The following is a 17,742-nucleotide window of genomic DNA, read 5'->3' on the forward strand; positions in this document are numbered from 1 at the left end:
TTCTAGTATCTCTTCGCGTTCCGAAGTAATTTGGGCGATGAAGATACTTCATAAAAGGACTAGGATACCCTTGAAATGTATATGAATAGCCGAGGGAAGCTTCTGTCTGGTAAATTATCGAGGTAAGTTGGGAGGAATCTATAAGGCATACCTGCATTTCAACATTTCAACCTGGGCAAGATGCATAGATTTGGAATAAGCAGTTCTATGCCAAATATCCAAGAAATAAGACATATGAACAAGAATAGCATTGAGGTCTCAGCCATATAATTCCGATAAGATACTCCTTGGCCCGTGCGCCTCAACATTTGAGCTCTCCCCTCCCGAGGTCCTCTTTTATCACACCACATAGAAATGAATTGTCTTACTTCCATGCGCCTCTGTGCGCGACGCACAAATACCCAACCTCTCACGCGACTCTCTAGCCTGCGCGCACCCGCGTTCCCGCTCACGCGCCCATTCCCGAGAATGGCATCCAGCGCGTTTCAGTTCGCCGAGGGCGAGGATACCCACCAACTTGCCCGAGACGCCGATGCTTTATTGAAGCAGGGCTGGGCAAAGGATGGAGACGGGATGGGGATTACCAAGACGTTTCATTTTAAGAGTTATTTCAAGGCTGTGGTGAGTTCATTATTTTTTTTATTTTATTTTTCTGAACTGGTCTGGGACTGGAGCTGCTTCTACTTCTTAGGACTAGACTGACAATATGGAGGCATTTGTTAATATGATTGCGGCCGAGAGTGCATCCAAGAAACATCATCCCACCATGACTGTGGTAAGTGGGACGTTTTGATTTATCGGTGCCTGGATCATAAAAATAAATTAAGGCTGACATCTCGTTAGCGGATTGGCTCAGTCGATGTGCACTGGACAACCCATCGCCCACGCGGATTCACACAAAAAGATGTTACAATGGCCCAGCATTGTGATCAAGGAGCTGGTCTGATGGGTGCTGTTGATCCTGGTCAAGGACTAAAATGTGCCTAAAGTCTCGATTTTGAGACTTTCGCATGTTTCTTTATCCCCCGGTCTGGCCCCTCGACACTATCACCAGTAGATCCCCCCACTGGCAGTTGGAACTAGTCTGAATGCGAATTTCCCCTTGAAATCCTGCTTGTTTTTTTTTTTTTCTTCTCTCTGGATGTTTTCTCTCCCGAAAGGGTCGTTCCTCGATTTCGATTTCAATTCCGATTTCGATCTCAATCTCTCCTTTATATTTATAGATCTATTTCAACGGCTATTTTCTGATGGACCTGCCATGACGTCGAATCAGTCCATGCCCACGTTCCCTTTCGATGATCATTGCCTACTTTATTAAACCCTGTCGCTCCTTTTCTCCAATGCGCTGAACGCCCTAAAGTCCCAAGTCTTGAACTGTTTTGAGGTGTGAGCTGTCTTGAGTACGCTCGACAATGAATCCAGATCAGCCATCAATTGGCGAACGCAGAGGGCATCGACTTGCGCCCTTACAAACCAATTTCAGTCGACCAGCTGCTCAAAAACGGCTACATCGCCCTCGGCCAACCGAGTACCCCAGCACCAATGGATCAGAAAGTCCCATTCCGCTCCAGGCCCAGGGCCCCGTTAAACGGCAATCTTCTAAAACGAGTCTGCGCAATCTCTTTGGTCATAAGTCTTCGCGCGCCGACCCCAAATTAGAGGAGATTATAGAGACACAGCCGGAACCTCAAACTGCCATTCTCTGGGAAACCCCCATGTCGCCCTCTATCACGAGCCCCGGCACTATAGACTCCAATCCCACCGTTACCTCCCCGACAGAACCATCACGCGCAAACTTGAGGGCCTCCCGTCCGAAACTCGATCCCAAACATGCGAACCAGGAACAGTATGGCTGGAAGCCTCCACCATTGTTCCAGGCCTATCCCCAATCCACCAAGCATGACTGCCTCCCGGCGCCTGCTCTCTCTGCGGATTCCATCTTGCGCCTGCACGCCACAACCGCCAGGAGCTCTACCGATGACAACCCTATCAATCCGTTGGAGCAGAACGAGGCCGCCGATGCCGCTCGTAAAAAGCGGGAGCAAAGGCAAAGGAAGCATCTCCGGACACTATCTGGTACCATTAACAAGGTGGAATGGACTCAGAAAATATATGTCCTGGCAACTACGGGTTACATCCTCCAATATGCAGGCGAAGGAAAGCACGACCGTCTTCCGGAGAGGATGCTGCTGCTAGGACCCAACTCTGTCGCATTTGCTAGTGATGCTATTCCTGGGAAACATTGGGTAGTCCAGGTCTCTCACAATCCGACAGATGATGATTCCGCCGTACCGGAGGCCCCCAAGCCTCGATTCTCGCGCTTTGGCTTCCACAAACATAATCCCCGGCGGTTTTCGCGCAACTTTCTTCTAGTGTTCGACAACCCCGATGCTATGATCGGTTGGTTGGCCGCTGTTAGAGCTGAGATCGAAAAACGGGGAGGGCGCAAATTCACGCAAGAGAAGCAGTCGGATGAAGACACGATGCCTCAACTGCGGTCCAAATCGAACGTTCGCCAAATGGTGAAGAAAGATCCCCATCGCATTTCCAGTCTTTTCCTCCAACCTCAGACCCTCCAATCACCCACCAAGGAGGAAGATGGCCAGGCTGTCGGTACAGCATGGCCATGTCGCCGCAGCTCATATGTGTCGATTAATCGTCGTTCACTAATCGAATCCCGATCTGGATCGGTGTCGACTGGCCGAACCGAGGCCACAAATCCTACCAATGGCTCTGCTTCTATCGGGTCTGACATTCGTTCTTCGTCACTTACTTCTTCGAGTATACCCAACTCGCCGCCGATAGGCGCCGGCGCTTTCAGGTCTGACGAGCCTCTGCCGGAAGATCTTGACCGAATCTACACGCGTAGCCCGCCGCCTTCTAGTCATGAGCGACAATCCTTATATATGCCCATGCCACATCAGCCTCCCCCCATTACCGACTTCACAGAGGAGCCACAACCGAATCACCAACCACCTGTTCCCGAAACTCACATCCGCTGTGCTTCGCCTCCAGCGCCTAATTTCAGTGTCCCCTCGTTTAGCAAGAAATTCGTTCCGAGATCTGGGCCGACCCCCGTCCCTCATGCCTCCCCTCCTTCATCAATCAACGGCTTTGCACACCGTGCTGAGACCGACCCAAATATTTTCGCTTTTGCATCTCCTCCGCAATCTCCGACATTCAGCGTCGCCAGCTCACGCTACACGGATTCATCGGAGCCCAGGCGCGTACTACGACCCTCCAATTCAGAAGATGCCCTGGCCAAAACCGTCCGTTCAGCACAGAATGCCCAAAACTTCTCTCGAACGCCCAGAACAGCCCCTCCTACAGGCCCCCTACCTGATCCCAGAGCATCTTCCCGTCCACTCAGCCTAGTTGGCCGCCCTGTCCTGGGTCGTAAAAGCGTCAATTCAACCCAGGTCCAACCTATACCGCCGCCGGTAGAACCAATACCGCGCAAGAGAGTCTCCACTGTGAACCCCGACAATCAAACTCATCTAAGCATGTCGCGCCGCAAGAGCATGCCCGGTATTGGTTTAACAATCGGGCCTCCATCTGCACCACCGCCCAACTGCCCACTCCCTAAGCTCCCCTCGCCCGCTCCTCCTATCGCCAATACCACTCCCCCTCTTCCTTCCACCGACACTACCGCGCCACAGATGCTATCCCCCTTCTCTGCAACGTCCCCAACGGAACGATTCTATGGATCCGGGTCAGTGCGGGATCACGTCGAAGATCGGAAGAGCGGTGTCGATTCCGTAACCAATGAGCCAGCAACCAATGTCCCACGAAATCCGCGATATTCGAAACTGATCAAGGTTCAGACTCCCATGGTCTAACTCCTCCCCTGCTGTGACTTAACATCACATCCATGACACTCCACCTCGCTCTAACAATACTCCTATACCCTCTTTCCTTTCTCGCATCCGTCATTACTATATCTGGCATTTGGGCCACTCAGCAGCAAATACCCCTTTTGCATATATGCATAACTGAGCCTATCATATCCATTCTCTCATTGTGCGCATTGGTGATACCAACCCCTGCGTGCATACCTCAGTTCCTCTTTGTCTATATATATACATTACTTCTCTTCGTTCCGATTGTGTTTCTATTGACATTTGCTCTTGTATATACCCCGACTTATCTTATTTTCTTATTTTGCATTGCAAGCTTCTCTCTTCTCTCCTCTCGCTTTCTTCTCTTCTCTCAGTATTTTCTGTCTTCTATTTTCTACCGGGGAGTTATAATCCACGGGGCATTGGTTAGCACTGAGCATAGGGCATAGAACCGAGCGTGCACATTAACAGATTTCCTTCTTGTCTATTGTCTGCAATATTCGAATACAACATAATGCAAAATAAGGCTACATCGATCTGATACCGAAGCAAACCTAAAATCATATGGCCTTGGTTATAATATCAACATCTACACGAAACCTAAAGAGAAGTCGTGCAATAAAATAAACCGAGAATTGAAGAATTTCGCAATGATATCAATTCTTAGGATCAAGGCCCAAAACGCCAGAATGAACATGGAATAAGGATCTGGAAAATAAAAATCTCATGGGTGATTTAAGATAACCAACCATGCCAGACCGAGTTCGACCAGTTCTGATCTATCGGCTTTGAATGTCGTTCAGAACGTAGCAGCACTACTCCTCTACCTCTTCCACACTTGCGGTCAGACCTCGTCGCGCTGCGACTGCAGATGGGGTAGAAGTAGGCTCGGCAGAGCTTGTGGTTGCCGAGGGGGCGTTTGCTGAGGGAGCAGCTGCGGTAACTGGGGCGGGAGCAGAGGCTGAAGCCTTGGATTTGCTAGACTTTTTGCTCTTTTTTGTCTGTGTGGTGAAACGGTCAGTTTTACTATTTCTGAGGATATAAGAATGGAGAAATGCATACCTCTTGCCAGCCCCATAGAGGCTTGAAGCTGTCGAAGAATCCAACATCCTCGAACAGATTGGGGAATAGCCAGAGACCCGGGGCCACGGTGAAGACGGTGATGCAGAATAGAATCAAACGGAAGATAGCCATGGCGAAGAAGAGACCCAACAGTCCCATCATACCAACACTCAGGTACCACACTCCCTGGCGCATAATCATAGGCCACAACGGGAAAAGGACAACGGCGAAAATACCCGCAACCACAGCGGCGGCCATGGCCTTTTGCTTCCACTGCGGACCGTCGTACAACCAAACATAATGCATCATAGGGTCGGTCTCCTGGTGCTGTTCGATCTTTACGGTCCATAGGCCCTTGGTGCGGTTCTTGGGTTTGGCATGGTCGTGACCTTCATGGGGATCAACCTTGCTCACTCGAAGAGCCAAAAGGGAAAGTGGAAGGAGCTTGAAGACGTTCTCGGCGGAGGCGCGGTCGGTCACTGGGGGGAGGAGGGAGTTCTTCTTGGAGGCGGCTTTGGCGTAGGCGGGGGATTCAATGGCTCGGATTGCGCGCTTGACTGCATTTAAGAAAATCCTGTTAGATAAAAATTCCTTGTAGGTAGTTAGATCTTGGTCGCTGCTCACCCTTGAACATGTCTTTGCGCTGTCCGTCCATGATACATGTACGTGGCTTGAGGTTTTGCGACCGCAGCCAGTTGGCCACTGCTATCGCCTTTGGGTCTGGAGGATTATTGGGGTTCACAGGAACCTGCTGTGTGGTTGTGTGTTGGTGCTGCTGGGGGGTGCGGGCGACGCAGCTTGTTGTCCTTCTGGTGCTGCTTGACCCTGTTGCTCGGCCTGGAGCTTCTGTTGCTGTTGATGGGCTTGCATTGCTCGCATGCGCAACTGCGCAACATATTGCTCAGTAGTCAGACCGAGCTTTTCAGCATCAGCAGCCAGCTGCTCACGTTGCTTTGCGGCGAACTGCTGCGGCGTCATCCCTCGTTTGGCGGCTTCGGCGGCGAACTGTTGTTGCATGGCCGCCATCTGCTCAGGACTAGGCTGGCCGGGAGTGGCCATTTTGAATTAAAATTGAATAAAAATCAGAGAGAAAAGGAAGAGAGTCCAAGGGAGTTGTGAAAGAAAAGAAAGAGAAGTGGCCAGATTGACTCAGCTGATTTGTCCGCCCTCCCGACTTCCCCGGCCAAGCTTAATCTTCTTCCTCCAACGTCACGAATATCCAACATCCACTGGACTTTGAAATATGCGCTTCAGAGCTATTTTAATGTCGATTTCCAATGTCTGTCCAATATGACTCTTCAGCTACCCTATCAAACGCTACTTGGGTGGCTGTCATACTGGTATGTGTCTCAGTTCGAAACTAATGCCTCCCCGCTTATAATATCTAGAGCGAACGAGATGTCGCAGGTCAAATTCCACTCAACTATGTGACGAACCCTGCTGTATCACTGTCGGCTGCCTGCTTTGGAAATCGCATTTATGATCGAGATAACGCTGTAAAATGTTTCTCTAATCTCCTAGCAATCGGGTACCGACGTCTGGTTGTCGATCTATATTGGTCGGTCAGCCGTAGGACGTGGTATTTCTGTCCGGTGTCTATTCCGGTGCCTATTCCAGTCAGATCTGAAGCGATTGTATCCTCGGGGTCCAAGAGAAGGGACTCTGAGATTGAGGAAGATTCACCTGAACCCACTCTCTATGAGCTAGGCTCATACAAGTGCACCGACGACCTCGATCCCAACACCTTGGCAGAAGTACTAATTGGTTATTTCAAAGACACAAACGACCAGTTGACTGTGTACACCACCTATCTCGTTCTCAATCTCCACGTCGCTGCAAGTGTCTCTACGCCAGATGAGCCTGCCTCTGCCATCTCAGGAGGTCAATTGCCATCGGAAACTGAGCGAGCAGGCTCAATCCTCGGGAAGGCCCTTCATGAGTTTATCTACACCCCGGCTCAGCTTGCCTCGGACCGAAGCAATTTGAACGAGTCATGGTATAAGGTCGACCAGAGCTATATGCCCATCACAGAATATTTCACCGTCCATGAAAATAAAAAGGGCGAACAGAGCACCCCAGATGGCTGGCCATCATCAAAATACATTCAGCTCGCGAAACGCGATCGAGTGCTCATTGAATATGGCTCTGTCGATTCCCAACTGGTGCATTACAATCTGTCTACTGAAGACAATTCTGTCTTTCCTCCCGGGCAGCTGACTTCTGATGTGAAGGTGTCCGCAACCATCAACGGCACTCTCACTTCAGGCTGTCTGTATGAGCCTGGGCTCACACGCGTGTCTCAAACCAACTCATCATGGGCTGTATCCAATCACCTCCCTGTCCCTGATGGTCTTTCCACAGATGATACGATGGATTCAATAGCAAATGTTCTCTCTGACATTACAGCTTGTGGTCTCTCGCCAATGCTCAACACCACTCTCTTCGGCCAGACTGCAGACCAGCAAGTTGAACATTACCGTAATGTCTCCCTCTCGTCTTCCTGGGCTTGGGCAATTGGCGAGCCACATGATGCAAACTATGCCGGCGGCGACGGTGATCCAAAGTATGACCGCTGTGCGATCATGGATCTAACTCTCGATGGCCACTGGCGATCCATGAACTGCACTGAGCAGCGGCGTGGTGCCTGTCGAATAGGTAATTCGCCTTTCTCCTGGGTCCTGTCAGACAAAACCGACACTTTTTCCAACTTGTCAAATGCCTGTCCACCAGGATCGAGCTTCGCTGTACCGCGCACCGGTCTCGAAAACACGTACCTCTACAAACATCTGCTCTCTCTGCCAGATACAAAAGTCGACTTGAGTTCGACAGATCCCGCCCTTCGAGAAGTCTTTGTAAACTACAACTCGAGGGATATTACTTCCTGCTGGGTATCCGGTGGCTATGATGCGACCTGTCCCTATGCCTCTGACCCGCAGCAACTCGAGCGCCAAACTGTGCTTGTCGCCGCAATTGCGGGTATCATCATTCTGATTATCACAGCTTTGACTTTCTTTGTCAAGTGCAACGCCAACCGCCGCAATTCCCGGCGCAGAAAGCGTGTCATTGGAGGGTGGGAATATGAAGGTGTTCCCTCGTGAGATTTATCGGTGATGGCTCGCTCAGCACACCCCAAAGGTGCTGTCTCGGCCTTTGGGTGTGATAGCAAGATTTAAGATCTTGTATAATATGTGTATTGCCTTCTGTTTTCACTTCACATGGTGATATGTACAATGTTTAATGTTAGAAGTTGAATGGATAGTTAAATGTTCATTGAGGTCCAGAACTACATACAACAAAAATGAAACCATAATACACCAAGACAATTCGAATCCATACATATTTTCATGAAAATCAAACCAATCGAAAGGGGATATAAAGTCCCAAACAAAATCAAGTCGCTACATGCCATTCATGAAGACAAACCGTAAACTCCTAGAGAAAAGACCATAGGTATCACATTCAAAGTCCAGCAAACCGAGCCCATCCTGCAGCCCGATTGGGCGAGGAGCTGGCTGTTTGGCTGCGGCTTTCGTTCTGATTGTGGCTGGGCTGCTCGTCGAGAACGTTATCGCTGCGTCCTTCTTCGGCAACCTTGCCGCTCACATCGCGGCGGCGTCCGACGCCCAGACCGGCGATGTAACTCCCGTATGAGGATAAGGATGCACCAACTCCAGCTGCAACACCAGGCCGGGCAGTGTCTGCACCGGTGTTACTCACGACACGGCCCTTGCGGTCGCTTTCGGTGGCGCGAGACACGGCAGGCTTCCTGGCTGAGAGATATCCATTTTCTTCGTCGCTGTCATTCTTCTTGAGAGACTCATAAGCAGACATCTTGTTGTTGCGTTTCTTTGTGAGCTTAGTAGGCTTACGGGCCACCTGGACGCTTGACTCGCGAGACGCAGCCAATCCAGGTTTGCCATCTACATCCAGGTCGCCATAGAACCGCGTCTTGGTCGAAGTGGGTTTGGGACTCTCGTGTGGAACAGACACTGGTTGTGTGCGTGGATTGTATGATAGATTGGGGCTGTCGCCCAAGACAACCCGCCGAACGGGATCGGTGTTCTCGGGCTGTTCGGTCAGAATAGGTTGCGGGGTTGGTGGGTTAAGCATGAGCGGGTTAAATGGAATTGCACCATCACGCTCGTCATCAATGTCGTCTCTGTGATCTTCTGGGTCTGGGAATATGTCCATGCGCTGGTCACCCACATCTTGTTCACGGTGGCCATCATCAAGCCCATAGAATTCATGCATAGCGACCGACGCATATTCTCCGCGTACATCTTCTGGAATGACACTTCCGATGCTTGCCTCCGGCTTGGAACCATAAGCAAACCAATCTCGAATGCCACTACCGTTGGACGTGGTGGTCTTGGTGGTTTTGCGGCTGTAAACAGAGGAGGACTGACGGAGAGTGTTTTCGTTCTCGTTCTGCGTCTCGCCCATTGGCGACGGAGACCGTTCAGAGTATGCTACCCAATTATTCGACACTGGGCTGACAGTTTCCGATCTATCAGCAGTACGTGACGACAGATGGCGCATTTGAGCGGTAGCATCGATGATTTCAGGGGCGTGCGAGGCCACTTTTCGAAATTCTGGGGCAGGCGGCGTCTGTGATGTGAAGTCATAGGGCTGGTACGCGGTTTGTTGGAATAGAGTCTCGGGGCTAGAGGAATCCATGTGAGGTTCCGTTGGGGATTCCAAGTGAGATAGGCGATGCTGATAAAAGGAAGGATGTGACTGCCGCTGCTCATCGAGCATACCCATTGATCCACGGCTGGAATCACCACCGGAAGACTGTTCACGGGTATGCATGAATGGCACCGTGCGAGGGGATCCAATAAGCGGATCCTCGAAGCCGGAATCCAGGGTGGATTGGCTGAGATGTTTCTCCTCCATTTGAGACTCCTTATGGCTCTTACGGGGACGTGCAGTCAAATTATCTTCAAGTGGGTTCATATCAGGCGGCAGGCGGGAGATCTTCCGGAAGGTGATTCCCAAGAAAATCGATATGGCAAGGGAAATGAGGTGCAAGCTGCCATTTGCAATAGCCAGGATGAAGGTGATCTCGGGGATTTTTTCAGTCATGTCGCTGTTATTGAAGAGAGTTTTCCAGTGGTATGCATTGGAGTTCCACTCTCCATACGCCATATATGCAGTAAACACGTAGAATGGGATGAGTCCGAAGTCGAGAGTCGAAGCAAATAGCCCATAGCTGGCTTGAGAGCCTGCGGGCCGGTTAAGAGCAGATCTAGAATTATGGTAGATGCCATATATCGTGTGGAGAATTGCAACTATGGGCTACAATAGAGGTCAGCGAGAGAAAAAAAATTTGGGTGGACTGTACTCACGCCAGCGCGAATGATCCAGATGACGGTCGTTGCAGCTCCTTTAATAACGATAGAGCAGAACAGGGACCCGAGGGCCCCCAAAAGAGTGAGCACTCGAAGTCCGAGTTGACTTGTTCGTGCATACTTGACCCGATCCTTGGTTTTGTAGCTCATCGGTGTAAATGAGCTGGCCGTATTGAAGAAACCCCACTACGTCAATTAGCAGAATCCACCGTAAATTCCCGAAAGGTGGTACATACCGTGTCAGGGTGCCGGTTTAGCTCCACCAGCGGTCCTTTTTGCTTGGGTTTGACCGCTGGACGGGCCCAGCTCGCCTCTGTCGCGGCCCTCGGGTTGAAATCGCGGTCGGTGGGACCTTTAAAACTGTAGGCGGACGGACGCTCATAAAGGAATGGAGGCGACGATCTACCCATGGTAGCGACTGAAGGCCACTCGTGGCACCCACGCGAAAGGAGAGAAATGTTGACGGACAACCTTGGAATGTGGAATTGCGACTTGTCTCCTTGGGGTGTGAGTATGTTGTACATGACCAAGGCAGCAAACATGTGATAGTAACCAGGGCAACCGACAGTGTCACGTGCACTATCTCATTATCTCCGATCACCTCCGCGGTTTCTTGAATCCATGCACCATGCGCTTAAAACAGGCCTTCGTATGTGGTCAATGCACTGTGCGGCTTAATCGCCCTCTTCTACAGTATCAGAGAACTGCCTCTCAATTTACATCCAAACGCTTCAATAGTCATGTCGCCCAAACCGATCGACCCGTCCGTGTGGCCGTCGTGGGCTCCGGCCCAGCGGGGTTCTATGCTGCCTATCGTCTTTTGGCTAAACAAAAAGATGCGATAGTTGATATGTATGAGAAGCTACCTGTGCCATTCGGCTTGGCTAGGTACGGTGTTGCCCCAGACCATCCCGAAGTCAAGGTGAGTCACGGTAACCCACGATTCAGTGATGAGTCGACCATTGAACATTGTATCTAGAAATAAGCTCATGTTTAAATGAAAACTAGAATTGCGAAGACAAATTCACAGAGGTGGCCGAGTCCACTCGCTTCAATTTCGTCGGTAATATCGACCTCGGGCATGATCTGCCGCTCTCTGCCCTCAAACCACACTATGATGCCATCATATTCGCCTACGGAGCCACAAAGGATAAGGAGCTGGGAATTCCTGGGGAACAGGCTCTGCATAGTGTGCACTCAGCCCGTGCCTTTGTGGGGTGGTACAACGGTCTTCCAGAGCACAGAGATCTCGATCCCGACCTAAGCGGAGAGAACGCCGTTATTGTCGGACAAGGCAATGTTGCACTAGACGTTGCCCGGATTCTTCTTTCAGACGTCGATGCTCTCAAAAAGACAGATATAGCAGATTATGCTGTGGAAAAACTCGCCACAAGTCGCATTAAGCGAGTACGAGTTGTTGGGCGCCGCGGACCCCTACAGGTGAGTGACAATGCATCGACTGTTAGTGCCCAGGTTATTAATTACTTGACGCAGGCCTCCTTCACTATCAAAGAGCTCCGTGAAATGCTACAGCTTCCAGGTGTATCATTTGATCCCATTCCAAAAGATATCTCTCCCCCGGAAGAAGTAGTATCAGCACTACCCCGGGCGCAGAAGCGTTTAATGCAGCTCTTGGCTAAAGGATCAGCCAATGACCCTCTAACATCCCCAAAGTCTTGGTCTTTGGACTTCTTACTTGCGCCTGATTCTCTTCACTGGTCGCCTGATTACCCATACCATCTATCCCATGTAAAGTTCTCTCGCAATGAACTCGACCCATCCGACCCCCACAGCCCCAGCTCCAAAGTGTCTCCAAAGTACTTGTCGAACGGGAAGCGTGCACAGGTCAACCTACCAGCTAGCGTCTTCTTCCGAAGCGTGGGCTATAAATCCCTCCCTCTACCAGGACTAGAGGATCTTGGTATCGACTTCGATGCGCAGCGCGGTATCATCCCTAATGATGGCTTTGGCCGTGTAACGAGCTTGTCGAACAAGGGCGAGCCTGAAGGTTTACCTGACGGATCTCTCATCTCCCACCTACCCGGCCTGTACTGTGCTGGGTGGGTGAAGCGAGGTCCAACGGGTGTAATTGCCTCGACAATGACCGATGCATTCACTACTGCAGACACCGTTGTGCAAGATCTGGCAAAACGTGCCGATTCAACGTCCTTGCTCCATGCACCCAAACACAGTAGCGGTCTAGGCTGGGACGGTGTGAAGATCGAGGCCCAGCGCCGTGGTCTACGCCCCACGTCGTGGCAGGACTGGCAACGAATCGATGCGGCAGAGCGAGAGAGCGGTCAACTAAAGGGCAAGCCTCGGGATAAGCTTGGGCGTGTAGAAGAAATGTTGAAGGTACTTGATTGAACCTTTGTGTATATTATGAACTATCTGTATACATCGTGTAGTTTGACAAATCTAATCCCATACTCGGTCCAACACTCATATCTGCCCTATCCCTTTCGTGTACCATTATGTTCCTTCGTTGTTACATTCGGTATATAACATATCTAACCCTCACAGCACCCTCACAGCCCGCAAGCGCTGCCCTCCACTTCAACATAAGTAGCGTCAACACGACCGAGCTCCTCCGCCAGACCGTTGGTCAGCGTGTTCATGGCTTGCAGGCCAATGTTGAAGCCACCCGGGGCGGCATCGACAGCAAGGACGTTGATGGTCTTGTCGATCTTGCCGTTCGAGTAGTGCAGCTCGTAGCATTTGCCGCAGTTAGGGCTGTTCCAGCCCGGGATGGTGATCGCACCGCCAATGTTTGGGAAGCTTGGCAGCGATGCAAAGTCGGTATAGCCTTGAGTGATCAGGCCGTTGATTCCATTGGAGCAGGATACGGTGTTCAGAGAGGATGTTCCGATATCATATTTGGGGTCAAAGGAGACGGATACTGTTGCCGCTACCACGGGAGCCGGGCCAGCAGCAACAAGGTTGAGGGTTGCCAAGAAGGCAGAGGTGAACATGATGGTAGACTTCATATTTGTAGAGGATTTGATAGTGCTTCGAGGAAGAGTAGGATGTTTTGGTTTGTTGTATATATTTTGCTCACTCCTCGGCGAGGTTTATATATCTTCATCGGTCAGGCGTCCCTCCATCTATCCAAGATTGTCCTATTTCATCTTTACTGGCAGCCTGCATCCAGCGCAGGTCTCAGATGAAGGTCTTAAAATTACAGGTGACACGGCCCAAATAGGATACCTTCATCTTGGGCCCATCGTCAGCCGATACTCCCATAATAGATAGCCAGAAACAGGCGCAATAAGGCCAAGTACTATTGTGGGGTTCACGAGGAAGCATGCAGGCAGGCTGAGACATGGCATTTGTTGGCTGCTATTTTGATCGGATCTGCAGAGTCAGTGCATAGTCGATCCACATACAGCTCACACGAGACTCTGTCTATGATACGGTACTTCGTATAGGGCGACTGCATTCGAGGTTGCATCGCAATACAGCCGAAATGAATCACCATAACCATATTTTATTTTGATCTGAGCCTGAAACATAATGTAATTTTAGTTATAAGCTGATCTTATTAGAGCAAGAAAAAAAGGGAAGAAGAGGATATGTAGGTAGGTAGGTAGATGAGACAAAAAAAAGCAAAAAGAAACGTCCCCGGGAAGGCTTGAACTTCCAACCTCCCGATTAACAGTCGGACGCGCTAACCAATTGCGCCACGGAGACGTGCTGTGGCGAAATCAGGAGATTAAAACTTCATGAGCGGAAACTACCTATAAGATATACGCTAGTGTTATGTCTCATTGCATGGGCATAGTCACTCTGTAAGAAGAGTGTTAACACCCCTTCTGCTACCGCCGTCCTAATTAAATATACCGTCTTCTTCATTTGTTATACCGCCCGCTATGGTTTCACTTTAGATTGGTGAGCATTTAGCCGGCAGAACTTGGGGTGTTAAGACTTTTGCTGTGTCACTGTATCTCAGTGAACCATAGGCATTTTGAGGGCAGGCTATACACTGTATTCAGATCTCTTCTTTACATCGAGTACTAAAATAGCTCTGGTCTCTTCAACAAGCACGTCTCCGTGGCGCAATTGGTTAGCGCGTCCGACTGTTAATCGGGAGGTTGGAAGTTCAAGCCTTCCCGGGGACGTTTCTTTTTGCTTTTTTTGTCTCATCTACATACAAACATACTTATTCTCATTTTACTGCTCTACCTAACGGATCTGAAGAGCACCTTGACATGATATATCACTGGTTATTTGACTTCATGAGTAGGGTGTCTGTCTCCTTGTCCAAATCAGAGGTTAATATATAATGCCGTGCTCTATCTCTGCTTGTGTTTTTGACTAAACTTGACTTGGTTTCATAGTGTTAAGACCCACCAAGTATGAAGTGAGCGCCTCTGGGCTTCTGGATTCCCATTTCTGAGTGGTACTTTACACCATCATGTTGTCTATCTTCAACGACGTTATGTATGCAACAAGCAAACATCGTACGTCGCGGTCAAGAAGAAAATCTGCAACGTCGATGTCAAGGCGATTAGTCTGTTCGAGGGCTCGACCAACGGCATTCTGCGTATCAAGAAGCTATGGTTGAGATTTCAATGCACACGAGCCTCGCTCTCTGCGTATGAGCCTGATATATGTAGAGCGCGGGCATCAATATCAATAAAATAGTTATAACCTGGGATTTATCGTGTCCCGATTTTGTATAAATTGTAATCTCTACAACATACATACTTCTCTACTTTTTATGTACACCAAGTAACACTGACACCATTCAATCATTCTCTCCAACATGACATTATACCGAGTTGAGGTGACATTCAATTCAATAGATTTTGATTATGGACAGCTACCATTCATTTACTTTCCATGATTGCACATTCTAATTAAACCCACCAATTTTCAGTTATTGGCTATCTGCAGCAGTCAGAGCCAGCAGTGACAGTCCAGCACTGTACTTCAGGCTAAGTCTCTAGTCCTTTATTTCGGCCAGCGACCGCGCGATCCACTCTGCGGAGATTGCTTCCAGCTAAGTGTAATTAACTGGAAGATGCAGAAAAAAAGAAGAAAAAAAAAGAAGGGCCCGAACCGCGATTTGAACGCGGGACCTCGCACAAGTTTTACCCGAAGCACGAATCATACCTAATATTAATTAGTTGAGATTCGCAGGACAGCATTATTCAGTGGAACGTACCACTAGACCATCCGGGCGGTTGTGTGTTGTACTTTGCTCATTAGGGATATTTCATGGATGTGCTTATATCTATATCAAGACGGCCATACAAATTATTTTTCTCATATAACATCTATCTTATCATTTGTGCAGTAACTTCAAAAATAGAATATGCATAACATATAATATATAATATGATACCATAATTGTACACCCATGATGTTAGTTAAAATGTGAGGAGGCTATATATATATATACTACCGTACTAGGTGAACTAATGGAGCAGTTCAATTATCATTCAAGAGAAAAGTGTAGTCATTGGAATTGTCTGACATGGAACAGAGTAATTAATAACTGAGGGGTTATTTTCGCTAATTAAGGTGGAGTATCATAGGGACCCCATGGGAAGTGAAGCTCTTGGCTTCATTGCGGGGACCTCCACTCCTTCACTAAGACATTAAGACACTACAATCTCAGATATAAAGATACAAAGACAGGTCAACAATGATGGATCCAAACTCAGTCGCCATTATTGGAGGTAAGAGAAATACCCAAGTGTACGGGTCTTTGGAAATTGCTAACAATCTTTAAAGCGGGCATATTCGGTCTCTCACTAGCGATTGCCCTGCGAGATAGAAGTAAACAAGGGACTTCCTTGAAAACAGATTATAAATAGCTCATACCTTTCAGACTATGAAGTGACCGTTTTTGATCGAAGCCAATACGATACAAATGGATATGACCCCACAGCCGATGATGTACAAGCTGCATCCGCCGATCAAAACAAAATCGTGAGGGAACTTCAACTGGAGTAGATCCAAGTCCATGCTAATGACAAATATCAGTTCCGTGCATCATATGGAAAAGAGATTCATTACCAGCGTCTCGCTCTGGAAAGCCGAAGAGCGTGGGTTTTGGAGGACGAGAAGCGTGGATCAATGGAACAAGATGACGGCAGAAATATCGGACTTTTTGTTAACAGCGGAATGCTCCGTGTACAGCCTTCCGACCACTTGGCCGCCCTAGAGAAAGAGACTCTAGCCAACATGGAGCGTGATGGTATACGAGACACACAATTCGTTAAGAGTGACCCAGCAGACTGTGAACGGGCTGAAAAGCTGGGCTGGAAAGACAAGATACTCAACTTCCATATCCCAGATTCTGCTGAAAGCACATATGAGGCGGTACTTGACTCTCTGGCTGGATTTGTGAGGTGCAGTAATGCCTGTGCTCATCATCAAAAAGTGGCCGCCGACAAGGGTGTGAAATTTTGTTTCGGGCCAGAGGGGGCTGTTGATTACTTGGTCAAAGTGAAAAGCAAGCTTGAGCCGAGCAAAGATAAAGTGACAGGTTTGAAGACGAAGGATGGTGTTGTGCATTATGCGGACTCCGTTGTTGTGGCTGGTAAGTCGCGAGAGTCCCCGATTTCCATCTCGTACTCACGTTTTCGAAGCCGGATCGTTTTCGACCCAGATTCTCCCTGAATTGAGCTATCACCTCGAGTCCTCAGCTGGTAGCCTTGCAACCTTTAAGATAGACAAGAGCAAAACTGAGCTATGGGACAAGTACTCACCCGAACGATTTCCCGTCATGACCTGGAAGAGTACACCACGAGACATTTCTGGAAACGACACGGGGAGTATTTACGTTCTACCAAGAACCCCTGAAGGCCTTGTCAAGATTGGATACCGTGGAATTAAGGTATATGATACTGAATAGTTACATTTCTCTCGATATCTGCTGATTGCATTGTGTTCAGTGGACCAATTTCCAGCCAGCGCCGCAAGATACTCCCTTCACCCAGGACGGTCAATGGTCTGTGCCTCTTCCAGTGGAGGAGTGCTCACTACTTCCAGAGCCAGCATTGTATGCTATCAAGCAGTTTGTGTCTGTATTTCTGCCTGAGTTCGAGAATACACCATTTTTCTCTACAAAGCTTTGCTGGTACACGGACTCGCTGGACAATTCATTTGTGGTGAGTACAAAATTATTCTCCCCCCTGGATATCTCTGCTGACATGACTCTAAATCAGATTGATCATGTCCCAACTTACGCAGAGAAATCGGTGTTCGTTTGCACTGGGGGTAGTGGTCATGGTGCAAAGTTCCTACCGGTTCTAGGAAAGGTATAAAAACCTACTCACATCATAAGATAACGACTGACAGCTCATAGCATGCCGCGGATATATTCGAGAATGGTGATCAAAGCTCCTCTTTTATGCGCCCATTCTGGCGCTGGCGGCCCGACGCACCTAGAAGAAATGGGCTGGAAGAAGGTCCCGGCGGACCACGAGATATCTCGCACAACTAATAATTCAACATTGGACTTTCATATATACAATTCC

The 17,742-nt window shown here is 49.1% G+C and overlaps 8 protein-coding genes across 8 annotated transcripts; 5 read left to right on the forward strand and 3 right to left on the reverse strand.

The window, feature by feature from the left end:
* Positions 1-354: 354 nt before the first annotated feature.
* N7517_007813 (4a-hydroxytetrahydrobiopterin dehydratase) lies at positions 355-987 on the forward strand (the record flags this gene model as incomplete). The annotated part of the gene is made up of 3 exons (XM_056725543.1): positions 355-621; positions 713-775; positions 844-987. The coding sequence occupies 3 exons, from the start codon at positions 355-357 to the stop codon at positions 985-987; spliced, it is 474 nt and encodes a 157-aa protein (XP_056581793.1).
* Positions 988-1,412: 425 nt separating this feature from the next.
* N7517_007814 (peptidase family M20/M25/M40 protein) lies at positions 1,413-3,839 on the forward strand (the record flags this gene model as incomplete). Its single annotated transcript, XM_056725544.1, has 1 exon — positions 1,413-3,839. One exon carries the CDS (start codon positions 1,413-1,415, stop codon positions 3,837-3,839), a length of 2,427 nt encoding a protein of 808 aa, XP_056581794.1.
* An 815-nt stretch (positions 3,840-4,654) lies between these two features.
* On the reverse strand, positions 4,655-5,960 carry N7517_007815 (Sec62 family protein translocation protein; the record flags this gene model as incomplete). Its single annotated transcript, XM_056725545.1, has 4 exons — positions 4,655-4,840; positions 4,902-5,458; positions 5,526-5,786; positions 5,849-5,960. The coding sequence occupies 4 exons, from the start codon at positions 5,958-5,960 to the stop codon at positions 4,655-4,657; spliced, it is 1,116 nt and encodes a 371-aa protein (XP_056581795.1).
* Positions 5,961-6,178: 218 nt separating this feature from the next.
* Positions 6,179-7,999, forward strand: N7517_007816 (Lectin C-type domain protein; the record flags this gene model as incomplete). The annotated part of the gene is made up of 2 exons (XM_056725546.1): positions 6,179-6,241; positions 6,290-7,999. The coding sequence occupies 2 exons, from the start codon at positions 6,179-6,181 to the stop codon at positions 7,997-7,999; spliced, it is 1,773 nt and encodes a 590-aa protein (XP_056581796.1).
* A 361-nt stretch (positions 8,000-8,360) lies between these two features.
* Positions 8,361-10,662, reverse strand: N7517_007817 (uncharacterized protein; the record flags this gene model as incomplete). The annotated part of the gene is made up of 3 exons (XM_056725547.1): positions 8,361-10,199; positions 10,250-10,438; positions 10,489-10,662. The coding sequence occupies 3 exons, from the start codon at positions 10,660-10,662 to the stop codon at positions 8,361-8,363; spliced, it is 2,202 nt and encodes a 733-aa protein (XP_056581797.1).
* A 218-nt stretch (positions 10,663-10,880) lies between these two features.
* On the forward strand, positions 10,881-12,619 carry N7517_007818 (NADPH-adrenodoxin reductase; the record flags this gene model as incomplete). Its single annotated transcript, XM_056725548.1, has 2 exons — positions 10,881-11,174; positions 11,261-12,619. 2 exons carry the CDS (start codon positions 10,881-10,883, stop codon positions 12,617-12,619), a joined length of 1,653 nt encoding a protein of 550 aa, XP_056581798.1.
* Positions 12,620-12,780: 161 nt separating this feature from the next.
* On the reverse strand, positions 12,781-13,239 carry aspf13 (allergenic cerato-platanin Asp F13; the record flags this gene model as incomplete). Its single annotated transcript, XM_056725549.1, has 1 exon — positions 12,781-13,239. The coding sequence occupies one exon, from the start codon at positions 13,237-13,239 to the stop codon at positions 12,781-12,783; it is 459 nt and encodes a 152-aa protein (XP_056581799.1).
* A 2,663-nt stretch (positions 13,240-15,902) lies between these two features.
* Positions 15,903-17,708, forward strand: N7517_007820 (NAD(P)/FAD-dependent oxidoreductase; the record flags this gene model as incomplete). Its single annotated transcript, XM_056725550.1, has 8 exons — positions 15,903-15,936; positions 15,992-16,036; positions 16,089-16,189; positions 16,244-16,802; positions 16,852-17,099; positions 17,158-17,373; positions 17,431-17,523; positions 17,571-17,708. 8 exons carry the CDS (start codon positions 15,903-15,905, stop codon positions 17,706-17,708), a joined length of 1,434 nt encoding a protein of 477 aa, XP_056581800.1.
* Between the last annotated feature and the right edge of the window lie 34 nt (positions 17,709-17,742).

The sequence above is a fragment of the Penicillium concentricum genome (assembly GCF_028827145.1).
Source record: "Penicillium concentricum strain IBT 3081 chromosome Unknown utg000002l_segment0_segment0, whole genome shotgun sequence".
Lineage (NCBI taxonomy): Eukaryota > Fungi > Ascomycota > Eurotiomycetes > Eurotiales > Aspergillaceae > Penicillium > Penicillium concentricum.